The sequence below is a fragment of the Mesoplodon bidens genome, assembly GCF_964165515.1.
Source record: "Mesoplodon bidens genome assembly, chromosome: 15".
Taxonomy (NCBI): domain Eukaryota; kingdom Metazoa; phylum Chordata; class Mammalia; order Artiodactyla; family Ziphiidae; genus Mesoplodon; species Mesoplodon bidens.
Genome location: NC_138171.1, coordinates 46,064,743 through 46,089,647, shown reverse-complemented (window position 1 = coordinate 46,089,647; position 24,905 = coordinate 46,064,743). Strand labels below are relative to the sequence as shown.

Below are 24,905 nucleotides of genomic sequence, written 5' to 3'. Positions count from 1 at the left end.
TTAGGAAGAAAGTGGAAATAACAACCCATCTTGCAGGGTTCTTGGGCAGAGTCAGTAAGGTAATAACTCTAGTGCACATGGCAAAAGGTCAAGCACATGTGAGTACTTGATAAGCAGGGCTTTGTTTACGCAAATGCTTGGTTCAGCATAAGGAAGCAGTTTCCAATAGTCAGGCTCTGCTCAAAGGTGACCTAGGGGTGACCACCCCATCCATGGAAACAGTACAAGCAGAAACTGGATGGCAACGTGTCAGAGATGGGATCTCGGCAGGCACCCCTGTTCAGGTTGCCACTTGGGCGGGGCAGGTGACCCCGAGACTCCCCCCAACCCATACACGTCAGGAATCCCACAGTCGAGGGTGTGGACTTGAAATTATTTCCTTTTGCCATGTGCGTTACACCCTGATCATTTGGTAATTATTCTTCTTAATTCCTCTGCTTCTCTGCACCTCCACCCTTCATTCCCTGTGATGTTCAGAGAGGCCTTGTCACCACCACATCTGTGCTGCGGTTTCTCCTGAGATGCAGCACCTGCTATCCCTTTCAAACCAGTCAGTGTGTGTGGGTGTGTGTGGGTGTGCACATGCGTACGTCTGGATGTGCCCTCCGAAACAGATCAAAGATAACACCCTGACCGCTGTAGATGTCATGATTTAGTCTACCCTTGGGGGGGGGTGCTTCACTCCCCCACACCTTTTTAAAGGACTTTACCACGGTAGCCTTTCTGCTGTGTGACCTAGGACATGCGTCTTGACCTCTCTGTTTCTCTTTATTCAAAACTGGGGCTGGAGTGACCCCTTTGCCGTCTCTGCCACAGGATGCGGTGGATGTCTGTGAACTCACAAGAAGGAAGGTTGCTGGGACTTGGCAGAGGAAACCAGCATCACTGTTTTCCAAACCCCACTCCCACCCCTCCTTCCTTGGTCTTCACTGTGGCTCTGCCAGGAAGGCCAGTTGAGGCTTTGAGTGGATATCAAGTCTCCCCCTAGGGAGAGCTTTCCAACCCCGTGCTGAGCCCGTCAGCGGCCCCACATCATGTCCAAAGTGAATTTATTCGACAGACTTGCTTAAGCACGTGCTGTGTGCCAGGCATTGTCGTAGGTACTAGGAGATTGGCCGAGCACAAGACAAACACAGGCTCTCGGGACAACAGACACACAACTGAAAGGAGAACATTTCCCATTCGCCTTGCCTTTTGCCCCCAGGGCACTTTTTGAGGAGTACAGGCGGCTTCCTGCATAGACTGCCCCTCAGTGTAGGCTTGTCTGATGTTTCCATGTGATTTGTGCACTGGGGGCAGGGACCCCAGGGAAGTGATACTGTGTTCTTCCAAGGGCATTGTTTTCAGAAAGCTCATGACCTTGGTTTGTCCCGTTCCTGGCCATGTCAACACTGACCATTTGGTTAAGGTGGTATCTGCCAGGTTTCTGTATATAAGGTTCTATACAATTACATATATCAAGTATTGTATGTGAATTATGTAAAGTTAATTAATATGAGTTTGTGGGGAGATACTTGGAGCCTGCTGTGGTGAAATAGAGCTGTCCCTTCCCCCCACTTACTCATCGTTATCACCGTAGACTCCTGCACCCCTATTTTAACTCTAAGGGTTACAGTTGATTATATAATATTCATTGTGAGGCTCTAATTGCGCCCATTTTGGCCAGTGGGCGTCCATTCTAGCTGGCTCCTATGTCTTTTCAAGAGGTCCCCATCATTCATGGAGCACTTCCTTACTTTCTGGCTTTTCTTGTACTTTCCCTGCTCCTGGAGTCAGCTGCTTCTCCGAGGAGCCCTGGTTCCTGTCAGTCGAGAATAGTATTTAGAAGCCAGGACCTGGGCACTGGGATGGCACGATCATCAGATGCAACGCATGATTCTGGACTAGATCCTGGACTTATTTATAAAGGGCATTGCTGTGGCAATTAGCAAAATGGAAATAGGGTCTGTGCGTTAGCTGGCAGTAATGCATCCCTGTTAATTTCCTGATCTGGATGGTTGTATTGTAGTTATGTCGGCGACTGTCCTTGTTTTTATTTAACTTTTTTTTTTTTTTTTTTTGCGGTACGTGGGCCTCTCACTGTTGTGGCCTCTCCCGTTGCGGAGCACAGGCTCCGGACGCGCAGGCTCAGCGGCCACGGCTCACGGGCCCAGCCGCTCCACGGCACGTGGGATCTTCCCGGACCGGGGCACGAACCCGTGTCCCCTGCATCGGCAGGCGGACTCTCAACCACTGCGCCACCAGGGAAGCCCCCCTTGTTTTTCTTAATAAACACTGGAGTATTAAGGGGCCATTTATTCATTATGAACAGATGGATGAATAAAATGAATAAATGAGAGAGAAGACAGAGAGACTCAGAGGGAATCAGTGAGAAGGACAGGGAGAGGAAAGGCATGGGGGTAAGAGTGAATTCGTGGTATGTTTGAAGAGCAGCAGGAAGTAAAGGTGTGCAGGGGGGCAGGTGCAGGCCTGGTGGAGAGGGAGGCGGGGCTGGGTGGAGGGGGCGTGTAGCGGAGGGGGAGGGCTGTATCTGGAGGTGAGCTCTGAAAGCTGCGCTTGGGATGATGCGGACCGTGGGAATCATGAATCAGCGCTAACGGGCTCACTTGCTCCCAGCAGGCGCTGTAGGATCTCCCAATGGAGTGGCTTCACTCTGGGCTCACGTTTTCGGTGGGCTGTCTGATCCTGGCGTGGGCGGCAGGCTCTGGTAAGTCACCACCTCTCATTCATTCATTCCTTCCTTCATTCAGCAAACCTTTACAGTATTGACTGTTTATGCACCAGGCTCACGCCATAGGATAGATGCCTGTGATGGTGGGATAGCTACCCTTAGACTGACATATATTTCCTTTAATTCGGCCAAGGGCAGGTAGTTGGCATTTGCATACTATAAAGGTGCATTTGGTCTGTCTCCGCTGATGGACCCTGTACCCAAGGGTATATCTTCAGCTGCAGGCATCACCCCAGTGCCAGCTGGGAAGCTCACAGAGCCCCATTCCTGGCCCCTGCATCGTGAGGACCGTGCCTCGGACAGTGGTTTCGTTGTTTTGTGATGGGCCCCTTGGTCCTGTTTGGGCTGGTTTCCAGCTCATCCCTCTTGGTCGTCAGGCTCCAGCTGCTCAGAGGTCTCCTGTGTCTCCCCAGGGAGTGTGAGGGTCCTGCAGGGGCCCACCTGCTTCTCCGACTACGTCAACATCTCCACCTGTGAGTGGGAGATGGCCCAGCCCACCAACTGCAGAGCCGAGCTCCGCCTGTTCTACCAGCTGAAATTTCCCTACTTTGAGTAAGCCTGGGCTGGAACTGGGAGTTGGGGAAGGTTTGCCTCGGAATTCGCCTGGCTCACGTGGTACCCCGGAGTGCGTGTGCTAAGTGCGGTTCACGGGGGCTTACTGGGCATGGTAGAGATGAGGTGCCCTGGGGTGCAGCGTGTGTGAGACACAGCGAGTGCGTCACGGTGCTCCAAGCTCAGTGTCACCGAGGCACATGGCGTGTGGATGTGGTGGAATCCTGGACTAGACCAGCAGTTCTCAAGCTTTTTCGTCTCAGGACTCTCTTGCGTGCTTAAGGATTAGTGAGGACCAGGGACTTCCCTGGTGGTCCAGTGGCTAAGAGTCCATACTCCCAGTGCAGGGGACCCAGGTTCTATCCCTGGTCAGGGAACCAGATCCTACATGCCGCAACTAAGAGTTCGCATGGTGCAACTAAAGATCCTGCATGCTGCAAATAAGACCCGGTGCAACCAAAGAAAGAAAGAAAGAAAAGAATTAGTGAGGACCCCCAAAGCTTTAGTCTGGGTAGCTTACATCTATCATTATTTCCCCTATTAGAAGTTAAAACAGAAATTTTAAATCACAGCAGCCCACAAGTTCACATTCAACAGGCTGTCGGAGTAACGGCATCATCACACATCGTGTAGCCTCTGGAAAAGTCCACTGTACGCTTGTGAGAGAAGGCGAGTGGAAATGGCAACTAATGTCGGAGTATTACTATGAAACCAGTTTGACCCAGTGGAATCCCAGACCACACTTTGAGAACCTCTGGGCCAGACCCTTGTTTGGGGGTGCAGTGTTAGCAGTGGAGTTCACAGCGATGGTTGGTGGACCGTGGAACTTGGGATATGTTTTTCCAGGTGGTTCACTGGGATAATCCATGGTACACAGGGGTAACCACTGGTATAGGTGGTGCCCCAGGACATGACCCAGTACACAAGGCACACAGTTATGGAGCACAGTGGGATAATACAGCACACCTGATGTGGGCTACACTGACAGAGTTGTTATTCCACAGTATGCTAAGGTGGACCAGCTGTGCTTCTGTATGTGATACATTGGCCTAGACCAGGGATCTGCAAACTATGGCCCATGGGCCGCATCTGGCCTACCACCTGTTTTTATAAATAAAGTTTTATTGACACACAGCCATGCCCATTTGTTTACGTATTGTCTATGGCTGGGGCTTTTTTGTGCTGTATCAGCAGAGTTGTGTAGTTGGAACAGCAAGAGTATGGCCCTCAAAGCCCCAAATATTTACTATCTGGCCCATTACAGAAGACGTTTGCTGACCCCTGGCCTAGTCCATGTCTCACATGGGGTTGGCTGTTTTGGGTGACACATTAGGATTAGGCTGTGGAGCACAGGATATGTGCCTGCCAAGCCACAGTCCGCTGTACTGGGCGAAACTGTGCTACCAGAGGGGTGCTGGAACAGACACATATGTTGTTACAAATTCTTTCATGCCGTGGGCTCTTCCCTTTTGCTGGCTTTCAGGGTCCAAGGCTGAGGCCAGGGGCCAATAAGAGTCCATGGTGGGTGTGGTGAGGGGCTGTGGCCAGCAGGGAGGTGGTCCCAGGCCCCTGTCCCCACTGCATCCTGGCCACTCTGCTCCCAAGTTCCCAGATCTGGTCCTCAAGGCAGGGTGACCAGGAAGCTGGAAGGGCCTGTGGTTCCTTGAGGTGTATCCTGGGATGCCCGTGGGTCACATGACTAGCCTAATGAAACATATATGTCAGCAGAAACCACACGTGTGTCCCCGAGAACAGAGCTGGCGCGGTGTGCATGTGCCATATGCATATGGATAACGTGGTCAGTGTGGACACCTACCAGCTGGACCTGTGGGCTGGGGAGCGGCTGCTGTGGAAGAGTTCCTTCAAGCCCAGTGAGCATGGTGAGCAGGGCGGGGCAGGGTGGGGTGGCATAGGGCGGGGCTGCAGTTGTTCCCACAGCGGCCAGGTGCCGGGCAGGGGAGGCAGGCTCCATTTGGGGGAGGGGGCCATTCAAGGAGCCTCCAGCCCCTGATGGGGTTGTTGCCCCTTTCTGGGCCTCAGTCCTCCCATCTTTGAAATGGGGTTGGGCTCAGCAGTACGTCAGGACCCCTTCGGTTCAGATATTTCAACCCCCTGTGTTTAAGTGCCCAGATCAGGGTGCTGAATGAGGCGTATTTGGTGGAAGCCATGCTTGCTGCAGATCAGAAACTGAACTGGGAACCGTCCTTCCACCCTCTGTCAACTGTTCAGCTGCTGCTTCTTCAGACAGTCTAGACCATGGGAGGCTGACCTTATCCTGGTACCCAGAGTTCCCGCAGGAATTCCCCAAGAGCTTGCTGGGGTGTAGCGACAGGAGTTTAAAACACTACTTATTGCTGTATGATCTTGGGCAAGTCATGTTACCTCTCTGAGCCTCAGTTTCCAAAAGACAGTTATTATCCCTATTTTGCAATTGAAAAAAACTGTACATGGTTCAGAGAAGGCAAGTAACCTGCCCTCAGGTCACACAGCTCCTCAGCAGCAGAGGCAGTATTCTCACAGAGCTCACAGTAGTCACCACTCCATCAGCAATTCCGGAAGGGCTTACTCATACCCGGAGCTGGAGGGTGTGGGAGGGAGGTGATTTAAATTGACCCATGAACGAATCCATGAATTGAAAGAATTTTTATAAGTGTGTGTTGATTTTAATGCTCATTATATACCTGTGATCTCATGGATATGATTGCTTTAAAAGAGACTAAGTTTTAAACCACATGAATCAAAATAAAGAAAAATACTTAGTAAATAATAATACAGAGCACAGAGGTGGCCAGTAGAGTGAAGGATGAAGGTAGAAAGGCCAAAGTTTGGGTTACTTTGCTTATGCATTTTGCACTCACTGTGGAAATGTAGTTAACAACCACTAAAGTGCTAAGTAGGATTTTAGCACCATGAGAATCGGTATCAGAGTTTTAATTCTCCATTATGACGAAATCTGTGTGGTATCCCATCAACGTATTCCGGAGGTGGTGTTGACCGAACATCTAAATGGTCTGCAGGCTGGGCCGGGCCTCCTCCTGATGCCCAGCCCAGCCCCTCACCAGGCACCACTTCTCCGCAGTGAAACCCCTGGCGCCCAGAAACCTCACTGTTCACGCCAACACCTCCCGCACGTGGCTGCTGACGTGGAGCAACCCGTACCCTCCTGAGAATCACCTGTACTCCGAGCTCACCTACCTGGTCAACATCTCGAATGAGAACGACCCCACGGATGTGAGTGGGCGCCCTGTGGGGTCTCTCTGTGACCTCTTGAGACTCAGACGGGTCGAGACTCAGGCTCTGGGGTGGGAGGTGGGGAAAGTGACCCGCGATTGGACAGCAAACCCTGGCGATCTGGACCCCCAGCTTCTCCTCTGGCTCTGTGCCGAGACCAGGCCCTCCACCGCTCTAGGCCCCTGATTCCCAGCGTGCAGACAGGGGGGTTTATTTCCAGGCACTGTTCCTCATCTATAAAGAAGGGCTCTGGACCACATTTGTCTCCCAGGGGGTGGGACGCTTGGGATTTTAGGTGATACCTCCAAACACATTTAAATGAGCGAATCCCAGGGTGAGACGGTCACTCCACGCCCGCTCCTGCCCGACCCTGACTGTCAAGGGAGGCATCTCAGCTGAGCTGATTGGTTTGCTAATCCTCCTCTTTAACAGAGAGAAGAGGCTGAAGGCTCAGAGCCTTCCCCCAGAAAACAAGTTCAGCTGAAATTTAATGCCGTTACGTAGTTCTGATTGCATTTACTTTATGAGGTGCTTACGGCATTTCACACTTGTTTTCCAGTCATAGCAGTGGCAGTGAGGTTCCATTTTATTTTATTTTATTTTATTCTATTTTATTCTATTTTATTATTTTATGATGTTCCTTTTTAAAAAAACGAATGTATTGACATTTTTAAAATAGGGAGAGCTCATTTGTAGGAAACGGTCAAGTAAATAATCACAGGGGCTACACAGTGGATGGCTTGGCCCGCCTCTATTTTAGGTGCAACTGGGGTTGGAGGCCATTTCCAGCCACCCAAGTTTTCCCCTCAGATATTCCCATTGCAGGGATGACATCTGAATAGCAGGGGCCCCAGAGTCCCACAGAGCTGGGTTCCAGTACCTGCCCTGCCACTTGCTGCGTGATCTTGAGTTTTTGGCTCAACCTCCGTGTGCCTCGGTTTCCCCACCTGTAACATGGCGATAACAAGAGTACCCATCCCATAGGGCTGTGGAGAGCAGCAAATGTATGACACAGACAGGCTCCCCTGTCATAAACGTCATCCTCCTTTTCTCCCGAGTGCCACAGGCCTTGGAAATCCCATCTGACTCTCCCTCCCACGCCCTGGCCTGTAACTGTTGAGGGTCTGCTGGGAGCCATGCCCTCGTGTCCCGGGACCCAGGCTGGCCTGGCTTCGGCTGCCGGGGAGCAGGCCCCTGACATCTTGAATTGTCACATCAGCTTCTGTCCCTGCTTCTTCTCTTCCTGGCCAAGCCGGGGGGATGGCAGGTGTTGATTTACATCTCACAGGTGTGGTTTTCCTCCTTGGCACTGGGCCAGGATGTGGGGTGGAAGCAGGAATGGGGCAGCCCGGCTCTCAGCAATGGAGAAGAGGTGGTTGGCACAGACGCTGAGGAAAGACGCAGGTTCAGTTTTGTCAGTAAATCCCCTTCCCATTCCTGGGCCTGTGCAGGCTTCGTTCAGGGCATAGGCTGGAGGGGAGAGACGGGCACAACCTGTAGGGTCCAAAGGAATATCATTTATTTGCTTATCATGGCTGGATCCAGGTTCCAGGAATCTCCATCCTTTGGTCCTGCTTTATTCTGTGTTGGCTTCAGTTTTAGGCAGGCTCTTCCCTCATGTAGCTGCCAATATGTCTACTAGCTGCTCCAGGCCTGCATCTGAAAACCGCAGTGGGAAAAGTTCTTCTCTCCAGATAGTCCCAGTAAAAGTCCTGGGGCCAATGATCAGTTACCTGCCTGGGATCACATGCCACTCTCTGAACCGTCGCAGGCTGTGGGCAGGAGATGAAGTGCTGGTGAAGTGCTCTCACCGGCCGGGGCCGAGTCACATGCCCACCTCTGGAGCAGGTCAGGTCAGCCTCACCCAAACCAGATGGGCTGAAAATGAAGGAGGGGTGGCTCCCAAAGGAAGTTCTGCGGAAGAGGAAACAGAGACTGGGCTGGCTGAAACACAGCTGGGTTTAGGACCCAGCACCAGACTCCAGCCAGCGGACAGAATTGGTTGGTGTGCCTGGGCTATGGCTTAATGGTCATGTAGGTGCTCGGGGCTGCCCCAGGCCTCAGAATTCCAGGTCCAGCTTCTCTTGCTGGTGGGGCAGAATCTATTGAGACACCCTTCCCCCATCTCTCCCTTCCCAGGGACAGAACCGGGCCCGAAGAATTCCCCTTATTAGTCATTGGCCAGAGATAGTCACATGCTCCTCTCTAACCAGTCACAGGCTAGGGAATGAAATAGCCCTGATTGGTTTAGACCAATGAGAATTAACCCTGGAACTGGAGACAGAGGCTTACCTGCCCTGAGCTTTGGGTACCCGACCCCAATTGTGTAGATGCTGGGTGGGTGCCCAGCTGTGTTTGCTACAGTATTGCAGACACCACCTGTGGCTCAGACTGGTGGGATCAATTCTAAAAATATTAGAAACTTGCTGTGGAATTTGGGAGATGGAGATGCTCATTGTCCTGGATGATTTCTGGACAAGGTTCTATAATGGAGGTAGAGTTTTGGCTTGGGCAGTGAAGGATGTATAGGAGTTCTCTAGCTAGGGAATGGTAGGCCAGGCAGAGGGAACTACATGAGCCAAGGCTTGGAGGCATGAAAAATCATGGTGTATCTGAGGATCATGGGGCTGTGGGAGTGTGTACAGTGAAAAAGCAGAAAATGAGGCCACAAGCTTACTGAGGGCCATGAATGCCATGTTCATGATAATGTCTCGGGTGCTTACCATGTGCCAGGCTCAGTGTGTATTATCACCAATGACTGGGAAAGCCCTGCAGGTGGGAAGGTGTTTGTCCATCCATTTTAGTGACCAAGGACACTGAGGTTTGGAGAGGTGGAATGACTCGCCCAGTGTCCCACAGCTGGAAATGGCCAAGCTGGGATTTGAAGCCAGGATTTGGACTGAGGGACCTGTGCTGTTCTCTTCTTCCGGATCTTTCTCTCAGAATGGTCTCCCGAACACCTGGCCTTTTTGTTAAAAAACACACCAACAACAGGTAGTCCCTCGGAAGCTCAATTTCTTTTTTGTTTCTTAGTAAACCATTTCCCAATTCCCTACTCCTCTCTAAGGTGTGTGATTCCTTCAGTGAACCAGATCCAGCTGCTGCTTCCTGTTTGCTGCGATTTAGAAAGAACCCTGGCAGTAAGAGTGTCCTTCTCTCCCTGCCTTGGTCTCCTCCTGCCACTCCCAGCCTGTCCCCAGATTCCCTGGAAAGTTCCCGCTGCCCTCCAGTTTCTCCAGCAAGCTGTCAGGACTTTGCTTCCTTGCTGTGCACACCTCCCCTCGGCTCACTTTACACCAGACCGTTTCCCCCAGCTGCTTCCAACCTACCAGCAGGAGCAGTGTTGCCAGGATCTGGGAAGGGGCTGCAGGGGATTCGGGGGGGGTGCTGCGAAGGGATGGACCCTCCACAGGGGAAGAAGCCCAGGCAGAGGATTCAGGCCACTGTCTTGCTGTCAGAATCCATCATGAACCCAAGTTTTACTTCATTTTTAATTTTTTTAAAGTCTTAAAAATAAAAGTAATATTTACATGAAGTAAAAAATTCAAATGCTACCAAAGGACTTAGAAAGGAAATACGTTTCTCTCCTAACCCCAACCTCCAGTACCTCTCCCAGAGGTTGACCACTGCTCCCGTCTCTTGCCAGGAGGGGAAGGCCAGGCTAGAGCAGGCAGAGGGTGTGGAGGCACGTGTGTCCTTCTGGAGAGAGTTTATGCCTATACGAGCAAATGTGTGTGTGTTCCTTCATCACCATGAATTTTCTATTATTACATGATAATATTACTGCAAACAGAGCTGCTTTAAACAGCACATATTTATTGCCCCAGAGTTTCTGGGGGTCTGGAGTCTGGGCACGGCTTAGCTGGGTCCTCTGCTTAGTGTCTCACAAGGCCACACACACGGGGCTTGGCCAGGGGATTGCTTCCAAGCTCCTGTGATGTTGGCAGCATCCAGTTTCTTGTGGGCTTTGAACTGAGAGTGTCGGGTTCTTGCTGACCTTTGTTGGGAGGCCGCCCTCAGTTCCTTCCCTTGTGGCCTTTTCAAAGCCAGCAAGGGAGAGAGTCTCCTAGCAAGTTGGAGTTACAGTCTTGCATAATGGAATCACATCCATGTAGTCCCTATGTATCCATCACCTTCACCATATTCTGTTGGTTAGGAACAAGTCTTAGGTCCCCCCACCCCTTTAGGCAAGGAGAGGGGATTACACAAGGGCATGATACAAGGTGGGGTCACGGGGCCATATGAGTCTGTCTGCCACCATCACTATGCCTTCTCCCATTATGTTTTTAACATGAAAGGCAACAGACAACACATACTAATCTTCATGTTACCTTTTTCACTTAACAACGGATCTTGGACCTTCCTTCCCAGTTGGGGCTAGGTTGGGCGGGACTGAGATGATGGGCCATTGTGTTTGGGCTTGACTGTGGATCCTCTAGAGAGCCCTTGAAGGAGAGAGAGGGATGCGGTGACCCTGTCTGTGCCTCAGAAAGGTCACTCTCATGCTCCCCGCATGCCTGGCCCTGTCCGAAGTGCTTACCTGTGTTAACCCACTTAATCCTCACAGCAACCCTGGGAGGTAGACACTTTTATTATCGCCATGTTGCAGAAGAAGACATCAAGGTCCAGAGAAATTATGTCACTTATCTAAGGTCACACAGCCAGAAAGTGGCAGTAGGAACTCTTACCTTCATTTTACAGATGAGGAAACTAAAACTCAGAAAGGTTCATCGACTTGCCCCAGTAACGTCAAAATGGCTAATCAGGGTGGGAGTGAGGGTCAGGATAAGGGCTCATTCCCTGACCCATCTTGCTCGATTCTGGTCACAGTTGTGGAAGTGACAAACAAGGGACTGAAATTGGAGGAATAACCGAATACCCAGGCTGGTGGCTCTTAAACATTGTGGGGTCAGCTAAGGACAGCAGCCCGGGTGGGAGCTGGTACTCCCCTCCCCCAGAGTTGGTGCACTAATGGCTCTCTTTGCTCCACCAGTTCAAAATTTATAACGTGACCTACATGGGGCCCACCCTCCGCTTTGCAGCCAGCACCCTAAAGTCTGGAGCTTCCTACAGTGCACAGGTGAAGGCATGGGCTCAGAGCTACAACAGCACCTGGAGTGAGTGGAGCCCCAGCGTCAAGTGGCTTAACTGTGAGTATCCTGCTGGGAGTCCTGAGCAGTCGGCCGTGCCATGTGGCTTGCAGGATCTCAGTTCCCTGAACAGGGAACCAGGGATTGAACCTGGGCCACGGCAATGAAAGCCCGGAATCCTAACCACTAGGCCACCAGGGAATTCCCAGCAGTTAACGTCTCTGTTTTCCACTTTCATTCTGTGGCCAGAGACTTCCACCAGCCAAACATCTGGTTTCCATATCATAGGATGCTCTAACTGCAGTGACAGAATTACCAACTGATGTGGTGTACTGGTCAGGGTAGGGTAGATTACAGTAACAAACCCACAGGTTCTGCGGCTTAACACTGTAGAAATATATTTCTTGCTCACATAACAATTCAACACGAACTTTGCTGATTGGTGGGAGGTTTTCCTCCCTGTGGCTCCATCATTCTCTAGGACAGAGATTCTCAGCCTTTCTGTATCATGGACCCCTTTGGCAGTCTGGTGAAGCCTGTGGGCCTCATCTCAGGATAATATTTTTATTTTTTTAATTTTTAATTTTATTTTAGAGTATAGTTGATTCACAACGTTGTGTTAGTTTCAGGTGTCCAGCAGAGTGATTTAGTTATACATATTCATATATCTATTCTTTTTCAGATTCTTTTCCCATGTAGGTTATTACAGAGTATTGAGTAGAGTTCCCTGTGCTGTACAGTAGGTCCTTGTTGATTATCTATTTTATACATAGTCGTGTGCATATGCCAGTCCCAACCTCCCAACTCATCCCTCCTCCCCACCTTCCCCCCTTGGCAACCACAAGCCAGAATAATATTTTTAAACGTATAAAATAAAATACGTAGGCCTTCAAGGGAAACCTAATTTTATTGAAATGTGATTATAAAAAGACTTTAAAATATATTTGTTATCTAGGAATATATGCTTCTTTAATAACACATTAAAAACAGGATCTAGCGGTAGTTCTCATAAATACTGTAATTTCAAAGTAGATGAACATAAATGGTATTTCCTGCTACTGCAGCTGTCAGGTGATTTGAGAATAGCTGTGACTTCTGATGGGGACTAAGTGACTGATGCTGCTATTACTGTGGTTTGCTCCCTCTATTCCTAATGGGAGGAAATGCCAGGTTTCAGAAGTTAGTGAAAATAAAGCTATCATTTATTTCCCATCCAAGTTCCCAGACCCCTAAATCCTAATGACAACCATGTTGGAGGTCTGTGGACCCCAAGTTAAGAATCCCTGCTCTGTGGACCTGCCATCATCTGCATCCAGCCAGCAGAAAGGGAATGAGAGTGGGGAGACCACACCTGCTTCTTAAAAGCCTTAGCCCAGGAGTGACACACATCCCTTCCTCTCAAGCTCTATTGGTGGAGCTGGTCACATGGCCACACGTAGCTGTAAGGGATTCCGGGAAATGTAGTCCCTCACCTGGTAGCTGCATCCTCCAAACAACTCTTTGCGACTTTATCACACTTTTGCAAAAGAGTATTGAATTATCTTACATAAAATGAAGTCTTTATTTTATTTTTTTTTGGCCGCGCAGCGTGTGGGATCTTAAGTCCCCCACCAGGGATCGAACCCATGCCCCCTGCAGTGGAAGTGCAGAGTCCTAATCACTGGACCGCTGCCAGGGAATTCCCCTAAAATGAAGTCTTGCCAGTGGACCTTCCTGGTTCATACAGCCGCTCAGTTACATCACCCCAGAGTCTTTTCTTTCCCTCTGCCATCCCTAGCATGGTAGCATTTTATCCTTACCCTTGTCACCTCATGGCCTTAAGTTGTCTGCTGCACACACCCTCATGCCCAAGACCCAAAGGAAATGGAAGGCTGCCACAGGCAGTGCATCCCATGCATCTTTTATCATGAAACAAAAACCTTTCCAGTCCTGGTGGCCTTTCCCTTGCCTTTCATTGTTCAGGACTGTCACGTGGCCTCTCCCAACTGCAAGGGAGGCTGGGAACTCAAATGTCTGGAAAGGGGACTAGTTTTGGCCCATGATTGGCCCAAACCTCAAGGTGGGCACACTGCAGCCTAGCAAAGAAGAAGGGGAGATAGCTGTTGCGTGGTGGGGGCTGCCTCGTGCATCATCCGTACAATGGGGAGAAGGGCTGTTGTGAACATTCAATGAAGGAAGCATTCTTCAAAGTGCTGGGCACAATGGTGATTGGCAGGTACCCCAACCCAACCCACCACACGCCCCTCTCAGCATTGCTTATCCTGTTCAATGGATACCTCTTGACCACCTGTCTCCCACTCCGGGCTGTGAGCTCTATGGGTAGTATCTGCTCTGTGTCTGTATCTCCGTTGCCCAGCATGGTGCCAGGCACACAGTAAGTGCTTGGGAGAGTTTTGTCAAATTGATTTGATTCTTCCTTTAACCTGGAGAAGGGAAGGGAAATAACTTGTATGGTACAGATACCATGTGCTGGACACTCATTATTTCCACAGATATTTCTTGAGCTCCTACTACGTGCTGGCCCAGTGGTGAACAAAATAGGTGAAAATCCCTGTTCTTGTGGAACTGACATTCTAGAGGGGGAGAGAGAAAATAAACAAGTAAACAAAAATATAAATGAGATCTAGATCCCGAGGACAATAATTCTGGGAGGGAAATAAAGCAGGGGAAAGGGGTGGGAGGAGGCAACAGTAGAGAGGGTGTGAGGGAGAACTTTTGGGACCTGACAGTGAGCAAGGAGAGGGGGCCAGCTGTGTGAATGGACGTGTGGGCACTGCTTCAAGTGTATATTAAATCGTACAATCCTCACAACAACCCTATGAGTTAAGTCGTTATTAACCCCATTGCACAGAGAGGAAACCAAGGTACAGAGAGAGTGAGGGGCTTGTCCTGGGTCACCAGCTAGTATATGACAGAGTCAGGCTTTGAACTGGGGCCATCCAGCTCCAGAGTCTCTGCCCTTGACCTCACTGCTTCAAAAAAGAGAAAGCAGCAAGTTCAAGATCCTGAGGTGGCCCCGAGCTTTGGAGGAACAGGGGACAGCAAGGAGGCCGATGTGGCGAGGGTTCAATGTGCAAGAGAGGGGAGTAGGAGGGGATGCAGCAGCCAGCTCACGCAGAGTCTTGGAGGATGCTTTCACAAGGCCTCAGTCTCCTGCTCTGGGAAATGGAGACCAGGCTGGATGCAGCACGATGCAAGCTCACGGCTTCCCTCCACTTCCAGACTACGAGGCGACCTTGGAGCAGCGCCTCCCACTGGGCGTCAGCATCTCCTGCGTCGTCATCCTGGCTGTCTGCCTGTCCTGCTATGTCAGCATCATCAAGTGAGTCCTGAGCTGTGCAGGAGGCCACCAAGCCAGCCCCCTGTGGTGTGGAGTGGGTGGGAATTTCCCTTTTGATCTGTCAGCTTGCAGCCCTTTCATTCAAGGATAGATATTTATTGAGCAGCTACTATGTGTGAGGCACTGAGACCGACAGGGACCCTGTGTCCTCGGGGAGGCACAAGATGCCAGGCCACCAAGTAACCATGGCTGTTTTCCGTAGTGATCCTTGCGCTGAAGGAGATAAGCCAGGGCGAGGGGGTGAAATGCTCCAGGGGCTGTTTTGGATGGGGAGGCCAGTGCGAGCCCCTCTGATGAGGTGTTTGAGCTGAGACCTGACTAGGGGAAAGGAGCTGGCCAGGACAGGAGCTGGGGGCAGGACCTTCCTTTGGCAGAAGTGAGATGGATCACGCCCAGGGTATGGCCCAGACACTTGAAGGCACGTGGCAATAGACAGAGGAATTCTAGATGATTGCCCTGCAGAGTCAGACCTGGGTTCAGATCCTGGCCTTGGTGCTTCGTAGCTGTGTGACCAAGTTTCTGAACCTCTGTTCAGCCTTGGGTCCCTATTTCATCAGTCCCAAGAGTCCTAAGGGACTCCCTGATCACTGGGTGTAGGGGGGGCAGAAGGAGACTTGTTTCCAGTGAGCTTGAGCCCTTGGAATCATGGAGTCTCAGAGTCTCAGTCCTCCCACCTCTGAAATGGGACGAGCGGGCCCCAGTTGACCACTTAAGGATGGCAATGGTTGAGGATCAATGTGAGCAAGTGTCTGCACTCTGCCGGGTACACAGTAGGTGTGCAGGGAATGCAAGGTCCCTTCTCCATGTCTGTTGCTGATGCCCCTGAGCCCCCCTGGGCTGATCTTTCTCCTTCTCTGAGCCTCAGTTTCCCCATCGTCTGTCTTCCCTACCCCTACTCACTGTGTTCCAGTGCTCCAACCTCCTTGCTGTTCTTTGAACGCCCCAAGCAAGATCTTCCCTTGGAGCCTTTGCACTCACTGTGCTCTCTGCCTGGAAAGCCCTTTTTCCAGGCATCACCGAGACTGACTCCTCCTCCACCTACAGTTGCCTTTCAGAAGTCACCTCCTCAGTGAGGCCTTCCTGGATCACACTATTCCTCTCTAGTCCCTATCTTCTTTATTTTTATTCCTGGCACTCATCGCCAGGAATGAATGATGTCACATAATCATTTCTGCAGGGTTTTTGCCTGTCTTGTTCACTGTGTGTCTCTGAGGCCTGGCACAGTGAGTGGTACATAGTAGGTACTCAATAAGTGTGTGTTAACTGGCTGAGTGGAGTGGGTGGAGGCTAATCCAGGGGGTGTCTGAGGACCTTCCCTCCCAGCACTGACGCTCCGTGACTCTAGGCTGACCCAGGAAGGGAGAAGGAATCCCTCAGCCTCTCAGGCCATCCCAGGCCTCTCCCCAGCACCTTATCCTCAGCTGCTCCAGAGTAAAGGTTGTTGAAGGGGAAACCCAGAATTCTCTCTCTGCAGCTTGAGTGTCTCCTGATTCCCTGGAACTTATTCCCTCTGGAGCAGAGGCGGCCACATGAGGAACTCCACTCTGGGTAGCAGGATGCTGGAGCCCAAACCCGGCTCTTCTGCCCACCAGTTGTCACTTCACCTCCCTGGGCCTCAGTCTCCTCGTCGGTAGAGTGGGGTTAGCAGTAGAACCTGTTTCACGGAGTGAGGGTGAGACAGCCAAAAAACCTATCGACATGATCTCTGACCCCTGATGAGTCTTGATGACTATGATAATTTTTATGGGAGGAACGTCAACCTGTTAGTGATACAGGGACCAACATCTTGTCCTTTTCTTTTTCAGGATTAAGAAAGAATGGTGGGACCAAATCCCCAACCCAGCCCACAGCCCCCTTGTGGCTGTCGTCATCCAGGATTCTCAGGTAGAAGAGGGGGTTGGTGAGGATGCTGTGCACTGCATGTATCAGGAAATACAACTCAAGATGTCTGGGATGTTCAGGATATTTCTTGGCTTTTGGGGTTGCACATGGGAAGTCAGGAAGGTTTCAGGGTAGGTTGAGTCAGCAGCTAGAGGCTTTCACTCCCTTCCCTTTGGCTTCCATGACTGTTCTTTCAGCCTGGGTGGGGAACAGGGGTTCCTCCGGGGTTGGTCTTTTCCCTCCCTTGGGAGGAGATGATCCCTGAGGTCATCGGCATGTCATCTCTTGGCAAGGTACCTGTACCAGAGCAGGAGGCCAAAAGGAGAGGGAGAAGGGGACAGGCTTTCTGAATATTCCTCTTAGGAGTAGGAAACTGCCCCCCGAAACACTAGCAAATCTCTCCATTCTCATTGGCTTGAATCACATCACAGCCTCTTTCCTAAACCACTCACTTGTAAGGAGTGGGAATACTTGAGACCAACCAGGTGGCCACCCCTGAGCTACGGGTGGGGTCAGCTTCCCCAGTGCGATGGCCAGGTGGGGTTTGCCTTAGTGCCATCAGGGTTCTCTAGGAGAGGGGGAGGGGAGGATACAGGTCCCATCTAGAACAGAAGGTCTGAGTGTCCTCAATTCTCCAGGGACCCTGTAGCAGGCTCTGGAGTCCAGTGGTACTGGCTTTGAACCCTGGCTCTGCCACTTACCTGCAGGTTAGACTTAACAAGTTGCTTAACTTCTCTGAGCCTCAGTTTCCTTGTGTGGGTTATAGCAGTGGTTATAACAGGGCTGGTGTTGGAATTCACTGAGACAATCCACATGAAGTGTATATTACAGTGTCCTGCACATAGTGTCATTTATGTATCAGTTAGATTTTGCTGTGTAACAAATCATCCAAAAATTTAGAAAGTTAAAACAATAGCCACTTATGTAGCTCTTGCTTCTGCAAGTCTGTAGTTGGGCTCTGCTCAGCAGTGGGGGTGGAAGGATCCTGAGTTTGGCTGGGCCTGTACCAGTGGCCTCACCTGCAGGTCTGGCAGGTGGCTGACACATCTGGGGCCATGGAGGTTACTAAGCCATGTATGTGTCTGTCATCCTTCAGCAGGCTGACCCAGTTGGCACAGTATCACTTCCACCACATTCTATTGGTCAAAGCAAGTCACACAGCCATGCCAGATTCAGGGATGGGAGGAGCTTCAGAGACTGTGGCCATTTTTGCCATCAGCCACAGCAACTTAATAGTGCAGCCTCCTTAATTCTCAGAAAACTGAGGCTCAGAGAGGGGAAGTGACCCGATCAGACCTCAGACCTGTGTGATGTCAAGACTCAATGTCTTCTCACGGCAAACACGTGCTGAGCATTGCTGGATGCTAGGCTGGGCCAGCAGGCCTCTCCGCTCTGTGTCACTGGCTGTTTCTATGTTTTAGGTGTCACTGTGGGGGAAGCGGTCCCAAGGCCAGGAACCAGCCAAGTGCCCGTATGTATATGAACTTGGGTCCCATCGCCTATGTGGATTTGGAAGGGGATGGAATTGGGGTGGTGGGCCCCATCTTGAGAGTCTGCCTTATCTTCCTTGTTGTTCAGCACTTGTCCTGTGACACTTGACTTCAAGGGGCGGCAGGGGGAGGGGGTGGTCTGGGAAGGTCAGCTGCTGGCTGAGCCCCATGAGTTTCACTGGGGGTCAGGTACATACTGAACCCCCTTGGGATGCCCAGTCTGTCCTGAGCAAACCTGATGGGGGTAACAGGCAGGGCAGCTGTACCACTTGTTAAAATGTTTACATAGTGGCATACTGGTGGGCAGATACCACTATCCTGGACCCTTGAATATTCCATCTTCCTGGCCTCCTTAGCCCCTCTCTCAGGGCCCCCTGAACCTACCCGCAATCCAGTAACTGAAGGGTTTATACCTAGCAGAGCAGGGGACTCCAGGATGCTGCCCCAGCCCTAGGACTCCCCAGCCATTCTAATTGGCCCTTACTTATGCTATGGTGTTGATAGGTTTTTGTTTTTTTTTTTTAATTTATTTTTTTAACGTCTTTATTGGAATATAATTGCTTTACAATGTTGTATCAGTTTCTGCTGTATAACAAAGTGAATCAGCTATATGTATACATATATCCCCATATCCCCTCCCTCTTGCGCCTCCCTCCCACCCTCCCTATCCCACCCCTGATAGGTATTTTAAATACCATCATCCCTGACAAAGACTTCTCCTTATTCAATAGATTGAGTTTGTATTATATGCCAGGCTCCAGAAACCCCAAAGTAAGACACAGACCCTGCCTTCAAGGAGTTCCCAATCTAGTAGTGAGGGTGGACTGATAGATTATTGATTATAAAGTCTGGAAGTGTGTTTGCAACAGATAGACATTGATACCCACCAGGGTTCTCAGCCTTACCTAGTCAAGAGAAATTAACTAGATGCCAGACAAGAAATTCAGGCAAGGCTTTACTGGGGCCCCTGCTGCAATGGGGCGGGGTGGGGGGTGTTGGAGAACAAGTAGCAGGTTCTCTTGCCTGCTCCCCGAGGGGGGCAGGCAAGCTGGTTCCTGATATGGGGTGAGGGTGGGGGTGTGTCCAGGGATTGGGCCGGAGGGGTGGCTTAGGTGTTTTGCCCACCCCTCTGGTGGTGTGAAGTGCAGGGAGCATGCGCAGTACCCTGGTTTTGCTCCTTACACCCTGTTTTTGCTCCTGGCTCTTCAGTAATGGCAGTTGCGTTTTTTGGTCTTTCTGTATCTTTTGTACATGCCCCAACTGCGCTTGCAGGCAGTTATTTTTAGTCCCATATAGTTTCTTTGTATTTTGTTGCTGGAGGTGAGGTTTGTCCAGGTGCAAGCATTGTAGCACTACAGCAAAGGGTCCTGGGTCCCAGCCTGTCTCAACATCAGTCCACGGTGATTTTGAGCTGGGCTTTGAAGGATGAATAGGAGTTTTTTCAAGTGGAGAAACTGAACCCTGATCAAACTTTGCTTTTGTAGACACTGGAAGACCTGTCTTGCCAAGCTTCTGCCCTGTTTACTGGAACATGGCATGGAAAGGGATGAAGATTCCTCCAAGGCTGCTAGAAATGAGCCTCTCCAGTGTCCTGGAAAAGTAGCATGGCACCCCATGGAGGTCAACAAGACGATCCTCTGGCCAGAGAGCATCAGCTTGGTTCGGTGTGTGGGGCTGTTTGAGGCCCAAGTGGAGAATGAAGAAGAGGAAGTGGAAGAAGATAAAGGGAGCTTCTGGCCATCACCTGACAGCAGCGGGGGCAGCCTCCAGGAGGGCAGGGAGGGCATCGCAGCCCGGCTGACAGAGAGTCTGTTGCTGGACCTTCTCAGGGGTGAGGACGGGGGCTTTAGCCCACAGGGCTTGGAGGAGTCCTGCCTTCCTCCACCTTTAGAAAATCCAAGTGCTCAGAGGCCCTGGGCCACGTTCCCAAGTGTGGGGCCCCAGGAGGCATCGTCTGAGGACAAGGAGCCTTTGAACCCAGAGTCAAGTCCTCCAACCCAGAGCCCAGCCAGGCTGGCTTTCCCAGAGATGCCCGGCGTCATCGCAGACAGTCCCACTTACCGCAGCTTCAGCACCTTCCTGAGCCAGTCCTCAGGCCCTGGAGAGCTTGACTCAGACCCACAGCTGGCCGAACACCTTGGGGAAGTGGACCCCGGCATCCCCGCCGCCCCCCAGCAATCTGCATCGCCCGCCGCACTCCAGCCTGAGCCAGAAACGTGGGAGCAGATCCTGCGCCAGAGCGTCCTCCAGTGCAGGGTGGCCCCGGGCCCCGCCTCGGCCCCCAGCAGTGGCTACCGGGAGTTTGTGCAGGCGGTGAAGCAGGGCGGTGCCCAGGACAGTGGGCTGGAGGGCTTTGGCCCTTGTGGAGAGGCTGGCTACAAGGCCTTCTCCAGCTTGCTCGCTGGCAGTGCTAGCTGCCCGGAGACATCTGGGGTTGAGCCCGGCAGTGGGGAGGGGGGCTACAAGCCCTTCCAGAGCCTCACTCCTGGCTGCCCTGGAGCCCCTGCCCCAGTCCCCGTCCCCCTGTTCACCTTTGGACTGGACGTGGAGCCCCCTCACAGCCCTCAGGACTCACTCCTCCCAGGCAGCACCCCAGAGTGCCCTGGTTTGGAGCCAGTGGTCAAGGGAAAAGACAGCCAGAAGCCCCCGCTGTCCCCAGAGCCGACCACAGACCCCCTCAGGGATGACCTGGGCAATGGCATTGTCTACTCAGCCCTCACCTGCCACCTGTGTGGCCACCTGAAGCAATGCCACGGCCAGGAGGAACGTGACAAGGCCCACATTGAGGCCAGCCCCTGCTGTGGCTGCTGCCGTGGGGACGGGTCCTCACCCCTGGTGAGCCCCCTGAGGGCCCTGGACACCCAGCTCGGTGGGGTTCCATTGGAGGCCAGCCTCTCTCCGGCCTCCCTAGCACCCTTGGGTGTCTCAGAAGAGGGTAAGTGCCCCCTGTTCTTCCAAACTGCCCCCAACAATGCTCAGAGCTCAAGCCAGACCTGCACGGTGGTGGCCATGCTCTCCCCAGGGCCCACGTGCATGGACGCTTCCTAGGTGCGTGCCCGCTTCTTGCTGAAGTCTACAGATGAGGACTGGGCCTTACCCGTGACTGTGAAATGCCTCCCTCCAGAAGGCAGCCAGGCTGGCAGTGTTCCGAAAGACTCAGAGAACCCTGGTATGAAGTTGTGAAGTCATCCAACCCTGGGGCTATGGAGACTGGACGCCCCCGGCTCCCAACATTGGCCCGGGCTCGCCACGTCCCATGGGAGTGGAGGGTGCCAGGCAGCTGTACCCACAGCAGGCACCTGCAGGGATCAGGAGGTTCCCGGGCACCTTGGCTTGTGAATGAGCTGTTGGTCATTTCATGGGTCCACAGCTGCCCCAGTGGACTATCCCTGTCATGCTCAAGGTGTGTTTTGTCCACCGAGTTGCTCTGTTACCCATGTCTTGCCCAGGCCTGGGGTTAGCTGCCACCATCTCACTGGATTGGATGCTGAGCGTAGAAGCTACCCAAGCCAATGGGAGAATGACTTGGGAGGCCTTGGGAAACTGAGGTCCAGAAAGGGTGGTCATTTGGCCAGAGACGCCTGTTCATTTAACAGAGGTTGACACTGGCAGCAGAGTCTGAGCTGCGGAGGGGCGCTTAGTCAAGTGGAATTAACAAGGACACGAAAAATTGTGATTACCGAGCAGTGACAGCTTGCTGCCAGCTTCCCACACAGCTGTAAGGGTGGGGGTTCCTGTTAAGCACTGGATCCCCAGAACAAGCATGCCTGGTGACCTTGGGGCCGGCGTGTGCCCCCATGCATGCCGTTGCTGGCATTGGTGGTTCAGAGGGAGTGGCTGAGGTCTCCTGATCCAGCGAGCTGGGCGTCCGAGATGCTGACACCAGGCATATCGCCTGCACCTCGGCCCCCGACCTCAGCTTGAGTAATGCTTGTTTGTGTGCATCTCAAAAATTGTTTCATCACCTGGTGTTTGTGTTTGCTGAGGAGGGTGGCATGGGAGGGGATGGAGTTTTGTATAAATAAAGGTTCTTTACCTCCTTCCCCACCCTCCCCACCCCATTTATTAAACAAACATACTGCCAGGCACCGCTGTGAGTGCTTTATCTCTATTAACTCATAGAATCCTCCCATCCAAAGGTACTGAGACCAACCCAAGAGGTTAAGTAACTTCCTGTCTGCTTGGGTTTCCCCGAGACCAGGATTCAATTGCAGTTGGTTGGCGATCCCAGGAAGCCCTGCTTGGAGAGTGGGGAAAGGAGGCAGGGAAGGGCAAGAGGCAATAAAAGGTGTTATCACACAGAGTGCCAGCACGGGCAACAGATGCTTCACCCCGCCGGGGAGCTTGGGCAAGCCAGGCACAGTGCCTGCCTAGAGGTGGGGAGCTGGCTGTTTGTCCACCAACTCCCACCTGTCATTGGTGGAGGGCTGCTGCCAGGGGCAACTCCCCAGCACTTCCAGCTGCTCCAGGAAAAATTCCTCAGATTGAGAGTTGGGGTGGGCGGGGGGGAGCGGTGTTTGAGCAGCTTTGGGCACGTGGAGATGTGGACAGGGCTGTGATGGCAGCTGCTACTTTGCCAAGGTCACACAGCTAGTGGCAGACCCATAGCTGAGCCATTGCTCAGGCTCTTTGTAGGTGATCCGTGCTTGACATCTGGGCGGTCGGTGTATGGAGTGGGCCTCAGACAGGCAGGCAGGGGATCTTAAGCTCCTTTGTCTGCGATCACTCTGTGTCTGAGTAGCCGCCCTGACTGCCACGCTTGCAAAATGAAGGGCTCAGCTGTTTGAGGTTCCTTCCTGCTCTGGCATTCTACGTAATACATTACAGAGGTGATGGGGAGCTCACTACCTCACATGCAGCCTAATGTTTGTGAGAACTGCCTCCTTTGTGCTGAGCCCAAATCTATCCCTTTAGCTGCCTGAGTCACCACCCCACACCCATGGTTTGCAGATCAGGGAAACTGCTCTAGAGAGGAAAAGGGACTTGCCAACGTCACACAGTGAGTGGCAGAACCTGAACTAGCCCTCTGGACCTTTTCAAGAGTTCTTTGTAATAAAATATAATAATTTAAAATAAAAATAACTAGTTAGGACCAAGCAATTTGCTTGCTGTCGTACACTGACTGTGTCACAGGTCTAGCGAGCAGGTTATTATCCCAATTCTACAGATAAGGGAGCAGGCCCAGAGAGGTTGAGGTTTAGCTTAGGGCCACACAACTGGGAAGTCCGGGAGCCAGGATTTGAATCCAGGTCTGATTGCAGAGTTCCCAGCCACCATGGTGTGCCATCTCATGTACAGCATGGCACCGACTCGATTGTCAGCTCTGATTAGCCTGCGGGTCATCTCAGAAAATCAAATTTTAAAACTAAGCAGCCAGGGAATTCCCTGGTGTCCAGTGGATAGGACTCAGTGCTTTCACTGCCGTGGCCCATGTTCAATACCTGGTCGGGGAACTAAGATCCCGCAAGCCTCACGGGGTGGCCAAAACTAAAATAAAAACTAAAAAAACTAAGCAGCCAACAGAGAAAATATATTTGGGTGAGTGTTGGAGAGCTGGTTGGATTGTAAGTCCAACAGAATTGAGACTGACTTATTCTATCCCCAGGATCTTAGGAGGAAGACACCCAACTTGTCAGCTGAGGCTCATATTACAGAATCCGCTGGGCTTTGAGAAACTAGAATGGATAACTAGGCAGAGACACCTCCCATCTCTTACCCGGATTTCAACCCACCCCCCCAGGTTCAGGGAAGCTGGAGAGAGGTAACTGTTCTGGCTTCCCCAACCCCCTTCTCCATCTTAACACAGGGAAGGAGGAAGCAGAGAGAGCGGGAAAGCCACACATCCCACCGATGTTTACTGAGAACTTACTATGGGCCAGCCACTGTGCTGGATGTGAGGAAACTGTGAGTGACACAAAGTCCCTTCCCTCTTGGATCTTACAGTTCAGTGGGGGAGCAGAAATGTAAAAGACAAAAGGAAAAAATAGGAGTCTGAGATGGGGGGGGCGGTTAGTGGAGAGGTCTTTAAGGAGATGACATTTGAGCTGAGCCTTCAGTGACTAGAAGAACCAGGATGGACTGGAGGAAGAGCATTCCAGGCAGAGGATAGAGCAAGTGCAAAGGCCCTGAGGCAAAAGGAGTTTGGCGTGTTCCCAGTAAGAAAGATCAGCTACAGCGCAGTGAACCAGGGACAGTGGTGAGAGATAAGGTCAGGCAGGATGGGGAACTGGAGTGAGGAATGTATATTTTGGCTTAAATGCACATTAGCCCCACCCACTGAGAAACATGGTCCAATAGACACCCATCTCTCTTCAATCTCTCCAGTCCCAAACGTAATCCATCTATAAGCAGGAGCCCAAGAGAAGAAGTGGAGGCACTGGAGGTGTTCCTCCAATAGGACTCCCTCTCACCTCGCAGAAGTGGAGGACTAAGGTTCCTTCTGACAACAGTGACGGGGTGGTTAAAATCCTCCTTGCTGCTCTTCTCACTCAGGAGTGAAGTGAATTCCATCAGAAATGTGTTGATTAGCACAGGGGAGTGGCTGGCCGCCAGGGTCTTCCTTGGGAATTTCCTTGATAAAAGACTTTTAA

At 51.7% G+C, this 24,905-nt stretch overlaps 1 protein-coding gene across 9 annotated transcripts in view; it reads left to right on the top strand.

Moving 5' to 3' along the window:
• IL4R (interleukin 4 receptor) overlaps positions 1-22,403 on the top strand; it is a 39,280-nt gene extending 16,877 nt beyond the window's left edge. For 5 of the 9 annotated variants that reach the window (XM_081257950.1, XM_081257949.1, XM_081257948.1 and 2 more), the window contains 9 exons: positions 2,620-2,707; positions 3,109-3,283; positions 5,009-5,163; positions 6,363-6,514; positions 11,508-11,664; positions 14,827-14,926; positions 16,750-16,828; positions 18,247-18,296; positions 19,800-22,403. In XM_081257950.1, the coding sequence (XP_081114076.1) occupies positions 2,638-2,707; positions 3,109-3,283; positions 5,009-5,163; positions 6,363-6,514; positions 11,508-11,664; positions 14,827-14,926; positions 16,750-16,828; positions 18,247-18,296; positions 19,800-21,363 (2,502 nt within the window). In that variant the 5' untranslated portion in view covers positions 2,620-2,637 and the 3' untranslated portion in view covers positions 21,364-22,403. Of the gene's footprint in view, positions 1-2,616; positions 2,708-3,108; positions 3,284-5,008; positions 5,164-6,362; positions 6,515-11,507; positions 11,665-14,826; positions 14,927-16,749; positions 16,829-18,246; positions 18,297-19,799 lie in introns of all 9 variants that reach the window. The other 4 variants (XM_081257951.1, XM_081257945.1, XM_081257953.1 and 1 more) reach the window with 3 other exon arrangements.
• The last annotated feature ends 2,502 nt before the right edge of the window (positions 22,404-24,905 follow it).